The sequence below is a fragment of the Teleopsis dalmanni genome, chromosome 1, assembly GCF_002237135.1.
Source record: "Teleopsis dalmanni isolate 2A chromosome 1, ASM223713v2, whole genome shotgun sequence".
NCBI classification, from domain to species: domain Eukaryota; kingdom Metazoa; phylum Arthropoda; class Insecta; order Diptera; family Diopsidae; genus Teleopsis; species Teleopsis dalmanni.
In genome coordinates this window covers 201,246,482-201,266,965 of record NC_051846.1, presented here as the reverse complement: position 1 = coordinate 201,266,965, position 20,484 = coordinate 201,246,482, and the positions used below count along the sequence as shown (strand labels likewise).

The 20,484-nt window shown below is 27.8% G+C and overlaps 4 protein-coding genes across 5 annotated transcripts; 3 read left to right on the top strand and 1 right to left on the bottom strand.

Moving 5' to 3' along the window:
• The first annotated feature begins 315 nt into the window (after positions 1 to 315).
• LOC119671345 lies at positions 316 to 1,287 on the top strand. The gene is made up of 4 exons (XM_038081930.1): positions 316 to 402; positions 490 to 942; positions 1,019 to 1,086; positions 1,137 to 1,287. Exons 1-4 carry the CDS (start codon positions 326 to 328, stop codon positions 1,196 to 1,198), a joined length of 660 nt encoding a protein of 219 aa, XP_037937858.1. The 5' UTR covers positions 316 to 325; the 3' UTR covers positions 1,199 to 1,287.
• An 89-nt stretch (positions 1,288 to 1,376) lies between these two features.
• Positions 1,377 to 3,865, top strand: LOC119671344. The gene is made up of 5 exons (XM_038081929.1): positions 1,377 to 1,984; positions 2,058 to 2,603; positions 2,699 to 3,081; positions 3,141 to 3,373; positions 3,434 to 3,865. The coding sequence occupies exons 1-5, from the start codon at positions 1,460 to 1,462 to the stop codon at positions 3,697 to 3,699; spliced, it is 1,953 nt and encodes a 650-aa protein (XP_037937857.1). The 5' UTR covers positions 1,377 to 1,459; the 3' UTR covers positions 3,700 to 3,865.
• A 394-nt stretch (positions 3,866 to 4,259) lies between these two features.
• LOC119671342 (pleckstrin homology-like domain family B member 2) lies at positions 4,260 to 18,651 on the bottom strand. Of its 2 annotated transcripts, XM_038081926.1 has the most exons (5): positions 18,540 to 18,651; positions 18,248 to 18,440; positions 6,345 to 6,778; positions 6,154 to 6,286; positions 4,260 to 4,771 (listed from the first exon to the last, which is right to left on the bottom strand). In XM_038081926.1, exons 1-5 carry the CDS (start codon positions 18,566 to 18,568, stop codon positions 4,595 to 4,597), a joined length of 966 nt encoding a protein of 321 aa, XP_037937854.1. In that variant the 5' UTR covers positions 18,569 to 18,651; the 3' UTR covers positions 4,260 to 4,594. The 2 variants fall into 2 exon arrangements, with proteins under 2 accessions (XP_037937854.1, XP_037937855.1); XM_038081927.1 differs by lacking the exons at positions 18,248 to 18,440; positions 18,540 to 18,651 and adding an exon at positions 9,127 to 9,265 and having other exon boundaries at positions 4,261 to 4,771.
• Positions 5,417 to 6,127, top strand: LOC119671343 (RING-box protein 1-like). The gene is made up of 2 exons (XM_038081928.1): positions 5,417 to 5,947; positions 6,041 to 6,127. The coding sequence occupies exon 1, from the start codon at positions 5,493 to 5,495 to the stop codon at positions 5,940 to 5,942; it is 450 nt and encodes a 149-aa protein (XP_037937856.1). The 5' UTR covers positions 5,417 to 5,492; the 3' UTR covers positions 5,943 to 5,947; positions 6,041 to 6,127.
• Positions 18,652 to 20,484: the final 1,833 nt, after the last annotated feature.

Below are 20,484 nucleotides of genomic sequence, written 5' to 3'. Positions count from 1 at the left end.
TTTGTCCAACGTGATGCCGAGATATTTAACGCTATCCTCCCAGTTTATCACCATATCACCCACTCTCACTCTTGACGGATACTGTCTCCGTGTTTTAAAAATATAGAATAAAAATAATCGTACTGTGTTTGCATCAAACAATGTATATAAATAAAATAATGTGTAAAACATCCCTGTACTTAAAATGTTAAAAATTTCTCTTTCTAAATAAATTACAACTCTGTATCTTGCAATCCACAAATTGTTGTTTTTAAATATAAAATTTGATTTTGATACTTATGTTTTTAGTTGGAGACATTACATCTAATTGTATATTATTTTTATAATGTTAAGTAGCGCATCGCCTTCCCCATTAAGCAATACATCAAATATTCAAATAAATAATACAACACTATCGCAATTGTAAGATACTTTTATTTATAATTTAATCTATTAAGTTAAATTGTACATATAAAAAAAAACAATATATATATGTATATAACTTTACAGATTTATTAACCAAAGATTAATAGAATCGTTTCTGCGCAAAAGTATATTGTTAAAAATTATTGAAGCAGCCGCTAGTCAATATACAAAAAATTATCAACAAACAAAAAGACCAGAAGACACACTGGCTGCTGTGATAGTGCAGTTACCATTTGCATACAAAGATTTCCTCGATAGTCCTAAGGAACTGTTGAATTTGACAATTGATGAGCCAATACAATTTATGAACGCCGTCAAATACTGTGTTTATTCACTTATACGCGACTTTGTTAAGCAAACAAGCAGCGAAACTGGACTTAAATCCATCGATATTGAGCAAGTGCATGTGCAGCTTCGATTTATAGGTTTACCATATCAACAGCACTTATGTTTTGATCCTTCAAAAAATTTATATCCTACCAATTTATGTTCAGTTCTTGGTATATTAACTGCTTTAACTGAACCAGAGAAGTGTGTGTAAGTTTTCTCAATTATAGAATATGCAATATTACATATTGTTTTTCATTATAATTTTTTGTTTTCTTTTCAATAGTATACAAACGGTTTGGTTTTGTTCAACAGGTTGTCTCAGAAATAAAATTAAAAAAAATTCCACTGAAGGTTAGTGTTAAATGCGTAAATGAAATAGAATTGTCTTAAGTTAAGCTAAGTTTTTGTTTACCTTTGCAGCGCCACAGTGCAACAGTTGCTCTCGTTCTATGAGCGAGTATAGCAAGTTACGTTCTATTCAAAACTATCATCTGCTGCGTTTGGTACCTACCGGTTTTGTTCAAACGCCCATAATCCTTGATAAAGTTTTTCGTGCAGTACTTGTTCGTGTGAAAGGTAATAACAATAAAACATAAAACCTTATAATTTTGTCAAAATCTTTTATTATTTAAGAACATAATTATAACTGTAAACTAAAATTGGGAGGACGCTATTTAGTTACCGGATATTACGACTATAATAAGTGTGGACAGGAGTTTCAAGCATGGAATCTGATAAATATATGAAAGACAACAACCGTTCTCTATATGGTCCTATAGATAATTCGGATATTTTTGTTAACAATAGAGAAGAATTTTCATCACAATTAAATTTGCGAAATGAGGAAAGTTTCATCAATAGCGATTATCTGGAACGCACACCACGGATTGTTAATACTAATTTGCCATTGTCACAACTAAACGATGATTCTTGCTCACTGTTTATTGATACTCAAAATTTATCAGAGACAATTGTAGTTGATACACCACCACCACCGATTGATAAATATGTTCAGCCTATTCAAGCTAAAACGACAAACAAAAATGTTTATAACAATGAATTACATTTTCCAAAGAAAGCAACAAAAGAAGATTTGGATCTGTCATCAGTAGCTGGCACAAATTATCAGCGAGTTGATGATTCATTCACAAACGAATTCGAAAAATTTGCTAATGAACCATTTGACATAGATTTAGAGGAGTTAAGCGCTCTTGAAAAGTTACACACAACAAAAAATATAACAACATTGGTAGGTTTTTTTTTGTTGAAACTTTTCGAAAAATAATGTTAGTTATAGTGCAATAATAATATGTTTTTTTTAGTCAAAAACACAAATAGACACTAGCAAAAAGCTGCAAAATATAACTTCATCTTGTCCAATTCCAAAAAAAACTACTTTTGATTCCGCTGATGTTAATCGAATTACTGAGCACAACAATCCTTTAGATTTATTATCTTTGGGTTATAGAAATGGTACTATATCCAGTATACATGGACCTTCGAACTCAATACAAAATACAATACAACAAATGAGTATGGATATATCTGTGAATGAACACACATCCATACAACATATACCACCTATTGAACATGACAATAATTTATCCATTGACCTCAATAGCAGTATTGAAGTAAATAATGTACAGAAGTTGGGAAGTGTTGCGTCAATACTGTTGCCTAATAATTCGACTGTTGATGCGACGTTGAGTCCACAATCAATTATACAACTGCATACAATTATCAAAAAGGAATATTCCGATTTTGCTTTTGTCTATGCACTAAGCGCACAATTGTGTCAAGATCGTATACCAATGGATTGCTTTGTTAACTTGAAAATGGCATTGCTACTCAGTTTAGCCTCAATTGGGGTAAGCACAATTTTAAAATAAAACTCAAACTAAAAAGGTTTCATCTATTCAATGAAGTATGCATATAATATACTAAATGTGTATGTATTTTTTAGCCAATTCCCAATCGTATTCCGATACCTATTATTGCTATTGGTAATGACACTTCTATAATCAATTACCTAATGACAAGTATTGGCCAGTTGGGCGCACGATTTTTAGGACCAACCTATAAGTTAAAATCTCCTGCTTTTCCAAGTAATCAAAAATGGATTGAAGCTGATCCTATCCTTTTAGCACAAGGTGGAGTTTATTTTGCCGGTGATTGGTCTTGTATAAAAGCAGCTCGTGCTGATAAAATTTTTAAGTTTATTGAGTGTTCTCGTGTAAGCATAGAAAAATCTTCAGTTGCATATCCTTTAGAAACTTCAATATGGGCACATTGGCGTGCTTTTAAGAATAACGCACGTGATCAACAAATGTTTAACAAATTCATCAAGTATAAATAATAACTTTCTTTTTAAAATTGCAAATAAAATAAGTTTAATTTTTTCTAAGAATATTTGGTTTACCAATTTATGTTGACGAAGACAACCATGAAGTTTTGGTTGATTACATACTTCAACAATCGTCAATAAATACTTATGAGTCAACTATAGATGATCTCTCAATATCTAATGAGGATATGCGCCACTTTCTAGCAATTATATCAAAACGTACTGTAGACTTTACACAAGAAGCTGAAAGATTACTGCAAGAATATTTTGTGGCTTCACGCATAGAACGTCCAGGTATAATAAAATAATTTATTGAATTAATTTAAAGTATATATATGAAATATTTGTTTTCAGGGTGCTTAACGAAACAATCATTTGTTACAATAAAACAATTTTCAGAATCATTTGCTAAGCTTTCGTTTCGTCACGAAGTCCTATCCAATGATGTAGTGGCTGCAATTTATATAAGTGAGCATTTTATATTTAATGCATATGGCACTGGTCAGCATCCACCACCACATTTTAAATCGTGTAATTTTATTGGTGCCGTAGATGAACATTTACGTAATTTCAAAGAATGGCTTGAAACCTACATAAATAAATATTATAACTCATCTTAAAGTTACATGTTAAAAATTCAAGTCAAGATTAATTTTTTATAAAAACATATATTTATTTTTAAAATAAAAAATTATTTTAATAATACATAATGTAAAATTATAATTAATTAATATGTAAGTGTAAATTAAATTTAATTTTTTTAAGAATATAATAAAAAAGATACTCTAAAATGATTCATTTGGATAAAAAATTTCAATTATGAAATTATAAAATAACCATTTCAGAATAAACTTATAAATGTTCGCTTATATATTCAAAACACATTGCAAACCAAATTAAAAAGGCACATGCGTCTAGTAACAATCGTTTTCATTTTCTTAGTGTCTTAGGGAATATGTAGCGAATTTGTATCATTTCTTATTAACTGATAGTTGAGCAAAACTTATATTAAATTTGTTATGTATTGTTATGTTAAATTTGTGAATATGCTAATACCTATATTGTATTCTATGTATATAGAATAGTATGATATAAAAAAATTGAAAGATATACAATACATATATTTATATATATGTAAATAAAGATATGCATACGTAATTAAGTAAAAGAAACTCCTTTTAGAAGAACTCCTTATAAAAACTTTCAAAACTCCTTATTAAAACCGTTTACGTCACAATATATAACCTTAAAGATAATATACAATTTTATTTATAATACATTGTTATATATGATCTAAAATTATGATCGATTTCTATGAGCTGCCTTTAACTATTGTTAAGATTAAATTTAAATATGTAATGCATTCATTTTACAATTTTATATAATTTTGCTTTGGTTCAGTATTAATAGAAATCTGTGATTTCATTAAAAATATAATTAGATACACTTACAAATTAATTACCAAATTATTAGCTATTCTTACAAGATAACTTACAACAATATTTTAATTTAAAGCTAATAATCTAAGTTTCCTTGAGCTCCGGTTATAATGGCATCAATCCATATTCGTGCAGCTGCATCTGAAGCTGCTTGTAAATGATAGCTGCGTTTTTTTGTTTTCACAATGAAAGTGCAGTGTGGGCGACCACTTTTAGATGCGTTCAAATGATCCAAATAAACTTCATCAATTGTCTAAAAAAAAAAAACAAATCAAAAACTTTAAATTAAATAAATTTAAACATAAAAATTAATCTTTTCTTGTTGTCGTTCTTGTGTAAGGACCGTATAATATGGTACAGACAGTCATATGACGTGTGATCGGTTACAGCAATTTTTGGTCGTGGTCAAAAGTCATGTTATGCAGACAGTCAAATTACAATTATCAACTTTTACTACTAAATTGGTAATTTTATTTGTGCAAGAATTTAATGTGTAATATTTTTTGAGGGGATATCCTCACATATCCACACTAAAATATACATATTTGCTATTTCAAACTTCCAGCCCCTAGCGTTGTTCAGAATAATGCTGTTCAGTAAAAAATATCAGAGTTTGGGCATTTAAGAGCAAATGTTTTTTTTTTGTTTGTGTGGATATATATCACACCCAAAAAGTCTCAATAAACCAGAAAGAGCGTAATACTACTGGACCATTCGTTATTTGACTGTGTCATGACCAGAAAGAGCGTAATACTACCGGACCATTCGCTATTTGACTGTGTAATAAACCCGTGATAGTTTAAGAAATAACTTATAGTGTAGTGCTATTAAACAAAGTAAACTTATTAATATTTGAAAATAAAGAAAAAAAAAACATCGAAAACTAGAATCATAAATTATGTTGATCATAAATTATGTTTATACGAAATTAAATTTTTGGTGTATAAAATTATTTGCACCGTCAACGTAAAATCATGTTTAGGTGGGCACTTTTGACTGGTTCAAGATCAGGAAAAGAAAAGAACGCAGAAAAAGAAAGTAACAAAGAAAAAGAAAAAAATGAAGAAAATAAACAAAAAGATAAAGTAAACCAGCAAAAAAAAGAAAAGGACAAGAAAAATGACTTAGATTCAGAAGAAAACGAAAATACGGTTGGGCATAGGTTTACGGTAGAAATGTGGAAACCTTGTGCAGCGTGGGCGTGGGACGTACCAACTGATACTTGTGCGATTTGCCGAAATCCAATTTCTGAAGTATGTATTGAATGTCAAGCTTCACAAAACTATTACAAGGCAGACTGTGTAACAGCAACAGGTGAATGTAATCATGTTTATCATTATCACTGTATATCGCGTTGGTTAAAAACGCGAAATGTATGCCCACTTGATAGCAAACGATGGGAGTTTGCGAAAATCAGTTCTTAGACACGGTAAGGGGGAAGAAAAGAGAGATCTATGCAAAATAGTTTCTTATTATATCTTTTAAAATCAATACAAATTAAATAGTAATAATAAAAAAACAGTCCTCACAGTTCCAAAACAAGTTTATCTCAAGAACATTTCTACAACAATTAATGTACAACAGCAAACAATAACTACTACTGACAAGATAAAAAATAATTCTTTGCTTCCTTACCGAAAAGTATGCGCCTCCTCTCGGCTTCCGTTCTGACTTATCAGAATAATAAATAAAGGCATTACGTTGACGGTCGAGTACAAACCAACGTCGCGCCCAACCATGAAAAGTAGCACCCAACTTATGTAAATATCTATAAAAATACAGAAATTTTATTATTATATTTACTTTGTATTATATTTAAGTCTTACCCCCTACAGCTGTGCGCATCTACAAATACATGAGGGCAGAGCGCAATCTGGTGTCCAGCTGATTCGATATGATGGCGTAAATTTAAATCCGGTGAGAAAATTGGTAAATATCGTGTCAATGGACGTTGATGTTTAGGAAGTGCGCGTTTCCGATCACTATGACTACCGCTACTGCCACCACCACTTCCTGCAGTTTCATTCGAGTTGACACTACCACGTTTGTCTAATACATCATCTCCGTTGGTAACTTGCTCATCGGAGTAACGATTATCTGCACTGCCGATGCCAGAGGTATTTGTTGATAGCTCGATACTGGATTTGCAATTATTATTGTCCGAAAGTAAATCACAGCTTAACTCCGAATTCGCCTCTGAGAGTGGCCGTGAAATTTGTTGTTTGTGTTGCGTTCCGAATTCTGGTTGTGAGCGACGTTGCTGTAAATAAATTATTTTCAATAATTAAAAATCGATTTTCAAATTAATGTGAAAAATAATTACAAATCTTAAGTAAACAAACACAAAATTTTAATTTTTAAGTGATAATTTCTCTGGATGATTAGCAGTTAATCGCTATTGGTTCTATTTGCGTTCTAAGTGGTTTGTGTGCCCCAGTAAAAACAAAAACAAAAGTAATTGGCTAAAATCCAAGAAATATATGAGAACTACTCATAAATTATATACAAATTATTATAACAACCTAAAATTGTTGTAAACTGTTTTAAACATTTATTTTTATAAATTATATGCAATAAACAATGGAATGAGTTGCGTGGAAAGCGTAACATGTAGCTATTAAAAATATTGTAAATCTTACTGCTTCAAATATTATACGCTGTTATAGTCTAAATTACAATATATCAAGCGCTACAACTTGTGAGAATGTAAATTTTTTGTTTAAATATCCCTGGAAATCAGAAGAGTGAATATAAGGCATCAATCTTCGCTAGAATTTATTTTAGTACACACCGATTACATATATATGAAAAAATGAATTAGAACACTCTTTGAATATTTAGATTTTCAGGATTCTTGTATCAACTAATCAACGATTTTCAAAACTTAATCTATATTTTTAGGAATTTAAATATTTATATTTGAGAAGTTTATTAAACGGTATTACTGAAATATATTTTATTGTACCATGTGCCCCTTCTTTTACCAATCTGACCGAGCTGTCATCATAGAACTGTCAAGTTGGTTCACTTTTACCTAATGGGGGAGTCATTACCTTTTTCGAAGTTGGTCGTGTTATGACCTTTTAGTCTATGTACGAATCAACGCTATTCCTATGGTGCCATAATGGGCCATTATTTGAGCTCAAATGGGTTTTCTTGCATACAAGGTCATCACTCCAATCTACCTACCTACCATTGTACTATGTGTTCGTTTCCAAATTTATGACATTAAAAGACATTAAAATCTGATAATAGGATCACAATGAAACTATAGGGTGTACAAGACCGACTGGCAGACTGTACATCGATTGTCAAATTAACCTAAGCTGATCTAAATCCAGCGATTTTTAAGATTCACTGATTTCTATATTCAGGGAAGATATAAAGGGCCTACACTATTATCAAATATCACATTTTCTAGTTTTTTGCAAATCTTTGCTTAAGTGGTATACATTATATTGAACATTACAACATCGAATAATAATGTAATATGACAGAAAAATAATTAAATAGATAGAATATGGTTTCCATCTAAACAACAGTAATTGAATAATTTGAATAAATAATACAAAAAGAAAAATAAATACGATTAAAGCTGTAATAAATATTTTTTTTAATATTGAAAAAAAAAAATTTAGATATTAGATATAGCAATTACTGATACAAAAGTAAGATATCCTCAAACTAAAGAAAGTACTTGTAACTTCCAAAATATTTAAAAAAAAGTTAAATCAGAACGTTCCACTAAAGTCTCTTAAAATGTTTACAGTATATTTTAGTTTTTTGGATCAAATGTTCTTTGAGATATTTTAACAATAAACATTTAATAGACTGTAATAGAATTGCATAGTACAGCGAAGCACTATGACCATAACAGGATTTCAGGAGCGGTCTTTCCATTTTCCTTTGTCTTTTCACCGGAGTCACTTATATTTTCTAATGTCAAATGTCATTTGTCCATCCCAATATAAATACATTTTTACCATAACAGATGTGATCCTAAACAAGCAGATAATCAGTCCTATGATTATCAGGACCAGAATGTCTTCTTGATTGAACTTAATAAACTTTCTCAGAAAGGTAAGGCAAAATAAGGTGAATTACGTTTCTCAAATGTTCTCCAATGTTCCACTAGTTGCGATGTGAACTTTCGATCTAATATTAATTTTCTGGTTCAAATCAAAACCGGACAGTCACAATAATAAAATAAAAGTCTCATCTTCCAGACAAAGATGACATTTTGTAATCTCACACAAACTCACTAACTTGTTTAGATAGTATTAATTATTTTAATATGAAAATATAATATAAATTTTTTTGCACATTATAAATAATTATTAAACATCATATAAGTGCAAAAATAAAATTTAATATTTTGTATAAATTTTTTTTTTAATTTTCAAAAAGCGTCATAGAACCTAGAATTCTTAAAAAGAATTAAACAAATTATATTTTTAAAATAACATAATTTTTAGATAAAAATACAACAATCTTTGAATTACGTTTTGCTGAAATTGAAACCAACTTCAAAGGTCCCTCAACAAGATGGCATTCATTTCACTTAAAAACAAAATTATAACAACTTTTGAACTTGGCAAACGCACTCACTATATAAAAATACTCCATGCCATATAGCGCACGCCCGGTTGCATGCGGACGACGGCGGTTCACATAAGTCATCCACACCGACATAATTGCGAAATTTAAAAAAATTTAAATAAATTTTATATAAAAAATTATTTTAAACAAATTTTAGAATAAAAATAAAAATATTTTTTGGCTGTCTTTAGCTCAAATAACTTATAGCGAAGGCTCTTCAAAAGCGACTGTTACTTTTCCGATAATTTGCTGAACTGAAAAGCCTAAAACTGTTGGAAAATGTGCTAATCTACGTACAGAAACAAACAAGTAAACAAACTGTCCAGAGATCAAAATATTTTGCGGTCGAGAGACAGAGTGGCATACTACAAATTAAATGCGAAACAATACTCATTTATTTCCACATTAATAGACCCCAAACCGGATCGGTCGGAAAGAAACATTAAATAATTTGTTTAAAGTAAAAAATTTAACAAATTGAGCGTTAAAGATAGACAATTTATTTAATAAAGAATGGAATGAATTTTTCATTATTTTCATATATATTAATATATACATATTCACAAACATATTCGTATATATAAACATATATAATATAAAGCCAACTCGTGACTAATCTTCAAGAATGTAGGTGAATTATAACAGCTAATTCATACAACAACAAATCATTTACAAATTTTTATTTTGCGTATCTCATATGCCGAAAAGTTTTTATAAGCAAACAAAAATTTCATGAGAATCCACGCCTCCAAAATACGTGTGAGCCCCAAACTTGTAGGAGTAACAGGCAACTACGTAAGAACTAAATAAAAATATAAAAAAACTTTTGAAAAAAATTAAATTTTTGCCAAAACAATTAACACTACGTCTGGTCCTTTCTACTATTAAAATAAAAAATTAAGAATTATAATTAATCCAAAATATAAATGAATAAATTTTCATTAAACAAATACTTAACTAATTAAGTTCGACATTAGTTAAGTAATAAGCTTAGCTGTAGATACTTTTCTATATATATTTTTAATGACATACACTTTTGAAAAAACAATTGTCAATTTGACAGCTAACTGCACTAGAAACACCGATTGAAAATACAATAAACTATTTGTACAAATTTTGGGTTTGTTTTTAGGTATAAAGGAAGTTATAATGTAGGCAAGCAAACGTCATAATCATCGATTGCTTGTTCTGTATTCTGTAATCTATATAAATATTTACAGAATCTGAATGAAAAATTAAATATTAAAAATAATGGTGTCATCACAAAAATTGCTTGCTATTTTTCAGCGAGTCCTAAATATATTGAAATATCTTTGGAAAATATTTAAATATCTATTAATCTCATTGAATTCAAGGAAACGCAAAATACAATATATATTAGTTTTTAAAATGCAAGGAGGAGTAATTGGTACGATTTTTGAATGCGATTAGAATACAATTTCAAGTATAAACATTCAATCAAATGTAGAAACTAAATTACAACTTTTGTATATATGGCCGAGTTTATGTTCCAATAATACTTGTCACTCATCACGTCGGTTGTAGTTCCAACGTTCACAATGAAACAATATGGGTTACAACTAGAACAATCTTCAGTATAATCATACTATCTTCGGGAAGAAGAAAATCGCAATTAAAAATTATGTTTAACATTGTTAAGATATACCAGAGATTATTAGAATTACTAGAAGGAATAACCACCTCAAATTTTTTTGCTTGAACTTACATATATAATATAAATACATAATGAATCAATTTAAATGAATTAAATATGAAAAAATAACAAAACGCACTTAAAAACGAAAGATATACAAATTGAAGAAAAAAAGCCTAGAATTACTAATAAATTAATATAGATTTATAAATCAATTATTTATAAATCTAAAATTATTATACTTAATCATCCATTAACTTGTGTAGAGTATTAGCAAAGAGAATTATAAATAATTTGTACAATAATAAATATCTGCTAAAAATAAAGAGCACATGCTTATTAGCATTATATATAGAACAATAAGAGTATGTATGTAAATGCCAGGTTCAGCTGGATAAATTTTTGAATCCATGAAAAACATTTTAATACCAGTCAATTACCTATCAAAGAGGGCATATACCCCATACAAACAATCAAAATGAAAACAGATCGTAATATGCTTAAATATGTTAATGAGTAATGCAATAGGATTGTAGAGCAGACTCAATTTACTCATAAAAAACGATTTATCAATTAATAAAAAATAAAAGAAAATAGTGAGTAATTCCAAAATATATAGAAATATTTTATTTAGATATCAGTCGCCTTATTTGGTGAAATATTGCATTAAAGTGTTTATAAACACACAAATTTTTATAATTACAATTTCAATAGCTTTATCTTTAGAAAAATATGATTAAAAAGTAATTTTATTCCAGAAAATATTAAACAGAGTTGGCAAATTAGGATGTTAGATAGTTCTTGCTAAAACTTTTGTTCTGAAAGTAGTATAGATATTTGTTTACATCAACCTTAGGTCTCTGTTGTCACATACAGAATATACCTAATTTAGTATACTTAATAGAAGATTAGAAGATTGCTGTACGACGAAAAGCCAGGCTGCAGATCGATTATGTGGTGGTAACCGATTCTAACAATATGGATGTCGCTGATAGGATCGAAAAAAAATATATAAAGCATCACTTATAGCAGCACTAGTTAATCAAGGGCTGTAATGTCAAGAATGGGAAACTAAGCTTTTGACTAGAGACTCCTCATGTTTCTAAAACTCACTTTATATTTCCTTGTTTTGTTAAGTGCAAAAGGTTTGTCATTCAGTTTATTACAAAGTTTGATTATTACAAGTCGTTATGGATATTTTATAATATCTTAGATATGTTTATACTATGGAAACTGTACATAATATATTATTTCAGTTTATGTTTCAATTCAGTCTCTTTTACAAAGTTGTTAATAACATATAAAAAGATATTGAAAACTATAAAAATAGAACAGTTAATTTTTATATTCTGAGAGAAAGAACAGGTAGAAAAACTTTCAGTTATTGGAGATAGTAGAATGCAATATTAACAAAGTTCGTTATTTGCCAACCAAGAAGATCAAACGAGAAGAAGAAGAATAAAATGTAAGTATCCCGATTTGTATGCGGTAAAATGTTAGCTTCATGATATATAGATTTATAGGTCTACTATTGTTTAAATGCGAATTATATTACAGATCTCAGCATAGAGATATACACTATGTATAGTATTACTAAAAAGTATTTCAGCTAAAAAACGAAAAATTCGAATTTATGCTTTCTCAATTCTAATACCACTAAAGATATTAGAATCTGTTTTTAATATTCTTTATTGGCTTAAAGAATTTCTAAACAAATTCGAATTACTATTTGAATTATTCAAAAGTATATGTATTTCCGACCGATACGCATGCAAATATCTTCCTTAACATATCCATTGGTCATGTACCTCATGTACCAGCAAAACAATACCACATCGCAAAAATTCCAGCTTCTTTAAAATATTTTATTTTCGCATTTAAATGGATGTTTGTAAACAATTCTATAAAATAATTCAGTTCGTGGAAATGTCTTTGAACGGAAGTTTTTGCGTACATTTAATATACAATTCTTTTGTATTATTTTAAAATTATGAATGAAGCTATTTACAACATTTTTATAGTTTTGTTTACGAATAGAATACCGTAAGTTTATTATCAATAATAATTACGTATATATGTATCAAATATTTAACCGGAAGCGAAACAAATATTTGTGGTCTGTACTGCTTTCTACTATATAAATATCCTTTTTAAAGATAGGGAAGAAAGAATTGACGGTTAGAATATAATTAATATTTTATAATTAACATTTTGTACTAAAAAGAAACACATCCTTCCAATGAAATAAATGGTTGGAATTTATTTAAAAAATGAAACTCATAATGATGATTGACATTAATTTAAGACAAAAGCCAGATAAAAAGAAGAATTAAATATTATCGATTTCTTAAATTGATTATAGCTTTTTTATATGAGCTCTATAGCTCAATATAATATAAAAAAATATTTGTTTATTTGTATATAGAGTGTGTATTTAAAATAACATATACAAACGATTTTATGGAGTTTGTTTGACTATCCATTTATCATATTTTATATCCTGCCTAAAAGTTTCTCTAGTTCGGAAATACTTCAACTTATAGTTTAACATAACCTTTTAAATTTTAAGATAATTAGTAATATATTCTCGGTATTCTTTTATTTGGCGCTTTTACAGAGCATAAAACCAATCTATTTTACCATTCTATTATTAAAAGTAGTAATAATGTCAATAATGTATATGCAACCCAACAAAACTTGCTTATAATTTCTGGTGAAAAAATGTGTACTGTAGATAGGTCATGGGTCAGACTTTGCATAGTGTTTTTGGGTTCCCGACGAAACCACAAATTGTAAAAGCAGTATTATGATTTTAAAATAGTAGCACGACTAGCTATTATAGACCTTGCGACTAGCTGGTTTGAACATATCATAAATACTGACATGTATCATTACAATTAAGTGAAAATTATTGAAAGGACAGCACCTTTTTTAAGGTAAGTTTTAAATTATGTGTGAGCTATCATAGTTTGGATATAATGACTGACGTTAATATGAAATGTAGAAACGACTGGTAGAGGATACTATAAGTTGTGTACACACTCTACTATAGTAGGTACACAGTCAGAATAATGGTGTTGGTTGGTTGCAGTGGCAAGCCATTAGATAACTTCAAATGTACCTCAATTAGCGATTTTTCGATGTTTTGATACCACATTCCTCGCAAGATCCCTAGTATAGAAGAGTAGAGACAAAATCCATCCCGACAAATTTAGGTAATTTAATATGTCTTTCATCTTCATCGTTGAGCAGTCTTATAAACTATCACAGAAGTATTTTCGTAAGAACCTATATCTTGTGGACGCTAAAGCCGGGCATTCACAGAGAAAATGTATTATTGTTTCTTTCTTTCTCTCTATAATGGTGTAATAGTAAACTTTTAGTTTCATTTTCATAACAATTAATAAAATTTATTTTAATTCATCTTTAGCATCTTTTCTAAAACACTATTATATATATGTATAGGGCGTTATTTTTTAGCTGTAATAACGACTATTAGCACTTTCAAGTAGCACTTAAATACTAAATATGTTAACATAAAAGCTAGTTGTTATGTTTTTAATTATTAGAACTGCGTTTGATTAAACACTGATTTTTTAATATCAAAAGTTTTTGAGTAGATCTAATTACTAATATATACATTTTCAACATTGTTAGTTCCAAACCAAATATACATTAATGTCGTTTAAGTTAAATCACAAAAACCATACACGTCAAGCGTTTGTGTTAAAATAATTTATTTTTATTTATATAATATATTAAAATATTAATATTTTAATTTTTTTGATAAGAGTATTAAAATTTTAAATATAATTTTATCAAGCAAAGGTGCAAAGCTTTCATATTTACACAGAGGATTTTATCTTTATTCAGTTTTAAAGCTGCTCACGAGGTGCCTTAAACACTAATTTTATTTATATTACTTCATCCACCTTAAATGTAAATTAAATACATTTTAAAAGTGTTAAGAGAAGAAAATTAATAGCAATTTATTTGACGTTATTGGAACATAGAATACTAAATATGTTAACATAAAAGCTAGTTGTTATGTTTTTAATTATTAGAACTGCGTAAAGTTAAGTTAGCATAAAAATAAAATTTTCTATTTTCAAAAATTAAATAAAATTAATTGAACAGTGGATATGAGAAATAGTTGTATAAAGTTTTTGTGTAAAATAACAAGGTGAGAAAAAGTTAGCTTAGAAATAGTTCTTGTTAAGAATTGCAATAATTTATTATTAAATATAACTACAACTCCTATAGATTCCAAGATAATAGAGCAATAAATAAATTACATTTATTTTATATACATAATCAGCTTATAAAGTTATAGTTTAAAAATAATATTATGGTTTTTCTATAGACCTCAACCTTAGTAGGCAGCTGGACCACAATTCTTGGAAAACCCTTCTTCAAGACTCTCGAAGAACTGTCAAAAACTAATATCGGAAAACTTTTAATATTCTAAAAAATATATAAATCAATGTATGTAAGTTTAAAATCAGGGATGCTTGATTCATAGTAATTCTTATAATATTAAAAATACATACTAAATCATTAAGTCAGTATTAGATTCATCTTTATACCAAACTAAACTGAACCAATATTTTAAATCAGAGCTATGCAAAGTACGGTTCATACGGCCCGCCACGTATTTCTAATACACCACAATTAGGCAAATTTTTCTTTGTTCTATTTTAGTAACATTATATTATTTTATTTTTAAGGTATCCTTAATAAATTAACTAAAATGTTTTAAATAATTTATCACATTTCACATTAATTTACTTAATTGACAAAGACTTTAGTATATATTTGTACAACTGGTTCAAAAAACTAATATCCAGTGCCGTAAGTCCTTACATTAAAAATAAAATATTCTCTTCGTAGGGCAACAACTAATATTAATAATGCTGTTATTGATAAGATTGCAAAAAAAAAAATTAACGAAGAATTAATAAAACTAAATTTAATTAAATTATCATCGTATTTTTATTTTTCACCGGAAAAATTATGAACCTATGTATTTAGTTCTACGGCCCTCCAATTTATTCAGTGATTTGTATTGACCCACCATCTGGTTTGAACTACCCTGCTTTAAAACATCTAAAATCTATTTTAAAATATTAACTCCAAAATAGGAAATCATTAAATTTTAATGGAACTTTAATGGAACTCTTAAATAATATTGAGAGATAATTCAATTGAAGTGAAGAGCAAAAATCTCTCAATCAATTAATATTTTTCTGATTTTTCTGAAGTATGACAAAAATATTATGAAAGGTTTTAAATGTTGTTATAATAAAAAAAGTCTGGTTTTTGTATTACAAACTATATATAAAATACTTTCACTAATTTATTTTAAAAAGTAGTGTGTCTCTATATATAATAATGTCTGACACTAATTTAGTTATACAGTTTATTTGGCATATCAAGGACATGCTATTTTTAACATCTACCACATTCCATAATTTCAAAATGTTGATATAGTCTATAACTCAATTTACTTTCATTAGGTCAAGATCAGGGAATATTTCACACCACAACTAAGCAATTAATTAATTTAATTATTTATACTTAGTTTGAATTTTAGTTTTGAAATATTAAGCAGATGCTTTTGTTTAGTTGATTTTACATTATTGAACTTATTTTTTTCATGCCCAATTATTTCGAGGAGTGCGCTACTATTATTTTTGGAAGAGAGCCAATGTTTGGATAATAATTTTATTGGAGGTGTTAAAAAAATTTTGATTTAAGCACATTTTAATGTGATATCTCTGTTTTTCTTTGTACCAAGCACTTATGCGTCAGTAGCGTATATTTAGCAGGTTAATACGTCGTATAAAAATCATAAAATCAATTTTCATATTTTTTATAATAAATTTATTCATTCATTATTCAAAATTAAGTTCAAATTGTGTTAACAATCATTAAATATTAAATAAACATAAAAATTGGAAAAAAAAAGATAGAAAAATATCTATTCAACATATTTTTAAAATTATTTTAATTGTTTTATTAGATGCGTTTTTTAATAAGAAAAAATATTGAAAATTAGTCTTGAAATATTTTAAAAAGTTAAAAATAAAAATTTATTTGAAAGAATTAATAAATATTGCAAAGAAATTGCTTGTGTACGTGATTAAATCAAAAGTTGAAACTTATAGCTAAAATATAATATACAGAATGTTGTTTCATTTTAAAGTTCTTCAACATCAATATTCCGAAAAATAAAAAAAAATAATAAGGGTATCCCTCCTACCTAATTTCAATTTCATCGAGTTAAACATTATGTAACTACTACAAAAAATTATTAATTAATTAAATTAAAAAATGCATTAATATAAATCACTGTGTTCAAAATGGTTGTATCATAAGTTATATATCAACTTTTAGTCCTTTAATAGCAATTTGATTTAATATCAATGGGTTTTTGTACTCAAATGAAACCAGAAAATAAGATGCTTCAAAGTAGAGTTTTAGGAATAATTTCAATCATTTTTGCAGAATATTTATTTTTTATAAAATTGTTTTTAATTTTCATATATATTATATATATATATTATTATCTCACAAATAATTTTTGATAAAGAATTATTTTTCTATCATGAACATCTTTAAACTTAATGTTATCGCTAACAAACCCTAATAACTTTGTAGTGTGTTTCAAAAAAAAATACCCTAAGATTTCAAGAACAACCAAGTCTACTTTAAACAATCACTTATCTATGCAGATGACCAAATGGTATTAAACTCTCTCATCAGAGATCCATTATAAAAGATTCACTGTTTAGGCTAATACGACAAGAACAGATAACTGTTAAAATAGATGACTTGATCTATTATAAAATTTATATTATTATTCTATAACAATAGAAATCACATACACTATTTTCTGAACATATAGATAGGCAGTAATGTTACTATAAGGTGGATTTATACATATCAACAATAGTTTTTCAAACTCTCATAACTACAATATAATAGCGCTATCCAGATTTTCTGGATACACTAATTGAACAACGAATTTAAGTGGAATAAGCTTTTTTTTCTCTAAGCTATAAACCGATGTACTTAACTTCTTGATATATCGAGGATTTAAACCAGAAAACTTTTTAGAATGATTACACAAACAACACATGCCATCTAGCACCTTTAAGTACATACATATATATAAATATATGCAATTATCGCATTGATAACATAAATGACGAGTAACCATCTGGCGCATCCACATGTTAAATAAAATAAAAATTTTCAACTATAAAGCCTGATATCTAGAAAACTATATTGATATATAACATAGTGAAAAAATTTGCTCAAGAGAACTCTCATATCCAGAACCACAGAAACGTCTGAATATGATGCATGAAACATCCTTCACCATAACAAACATTATATTTTTAAAGGTCTGCAGTAATACTTATCAAAAAACAAATTGACCTATGTATGTTTGTATGTATGACTAACACTCACCTGACTAGAATTTTCATCGTTGTTCTCTAGATTTTTTATATCTGCATTTTGTTGTTTTTTGTTTTCATAATTATTTTTTTGATTTATTTTATTCATTTGTGTCGAATTTTCTTTATCCGTTTTTAACTTTTGCAACTCCTGTTCCTGTGGGATTTGTGCTTGTGAGTTTGTTGTGGTACAATTATTGCTGCCACTGGAAAATAAATTAAAAATATTTAGATTTTCTATTTAATATAATAGTTTAAGTAAAAATAAATATGAAAATATATTAATTACAAAAAAAAAATCTTACCAACAAATTAGAGCATTTAATTTATCCATTTTTTCAAGTGACTTTCATTTAAAAAATGTTTATGAGTAATAATAAAAACTAAAACTTATTCATTTGAAGTTTCGACTGCATAATTGCAATATGTATACTATAGAAAAAAAACCGATATTTATGATAACTGTTCAACAAACACTTAAAAACAGCTATGAAATGATAAAACCAAGGTATTCTTAGTAGTGCCGATCTATTTAGAACAGCGAAAGCATTTGTGGCATGGCATACGACTCTAGGAACGCAATCAATTGATAAGAAGCTTATCTAAAAAATTTAAACAAAACAAAAAAAAACACTATAAAATTTCGGTACGCTGAAAAGCTTGCCGGAAAGGGGCGCTGATAAACAGCAAAAACACATACTAATTTCTAAATAAACAGAAATATATGAGCTCATACTCTTCCACTGACAAACGGTATAAATATTAAAAAAAAAAACAAAAAATTTAATAGTACAAATATTTAATGCAAAAAAAATTGTCTTTTTATGCAAATGAAAAGCACAAACACTTTTTTTATTTTTTAAACTTTAACTTTCACCGAAAATTTATATAAAATATTTTTTTTAATAAATTATGAATTAATTTTACAAAAAAATTTTCTCTATTTTAAATCACTTTAATATTATATATTTATTATTTTTTTATGCAAATAGAAACGCCAATTAATGTGTAATTTATTTTATCGATATATGTATGTATTTTGCACACATGCATTTATAAATAGTTTACGAAAATTTATTTTTAATTATTTAACAAATTAAAACTTTCGCGAATATTTTCGTCAATCCGCCCTATTTTTAGTAATCACATTTTGACATTCATTCAAACCTTATGAATGAATATAAGGTTTAGATTTTAAGTACGCGGAATTTTAATACATTTTTGAAGCAAAATATTCAGTACAGACTCTCGTCTCTGATGCCATTGCCATTTAAGTAACTTAGAACTTACAAACTGATTCATTCAAATCAGCACTTAAGCATTTTTACATTAAAGACAGTCGCGAGTGGCTTTTAAAAAATTCATTACGATACCGCGCGCGCTTCAGTCGCCGAACTTCACAAACGGGTAAATACAATTCCATATATCTCCATACTGCACCAGCTCAAGCACCAGCATACAATGACAAAATGCGGAGATCATCTCAGTGACAAAATAAGCATACAAATAAAATCCACTTTAATTTAATAATAAAAAAAAAAATACTAAAGCAATACATAACAAATATTTGAATTATAATGCAAATATCAGCATGAATACAAAATACCCGGTTAAAAAATGAACAGCGGAATGAAAATTATGTGATCCGAACGTATTCTTTCTTTCCTGCATATTGGCTCGTGAACCAGTTCTCATTATCTTTTTGATTTATAAAATAAATAATGAAATGTTTTGTTTATTCAACAATTATTGATGTCAACATATAAACAATAGAACAGTAGCGGATTTCTTTGATGCCAGCGAAAAGGGTCTAGGGCGCTAATTATAAAAATCTCATTTATACATATCAATGTTATAACAACGTTTAATTAATAGTTTAGAACACTACAGATATGTGATATTCCAAGCCAATTTTACCTATTTAACGAAAACTGTATTTCAAATATATGCACGACAATATAAAAATAATTTATATATAATTAAAAAATTATTTATTTAACGAAGACTGTTTATTTCAAAAACAAATCTTATGGAAACTGCATAACTTACTCGACATGTAATAGCTACAGATAGCAGACCGGCTGCCCTACTTAACACTATCTAATTTCAGAATAATCTCTAGTCGCACGGGGCGGTACGCAGATCTAAGATCAATCATCGAATTGAATTTGACACCCCCAGCTATCAAAGAGTAAAAATGTCCAGACGGACTAACTCGAAAAAGGCTCAACATGATTAACTATATATTAG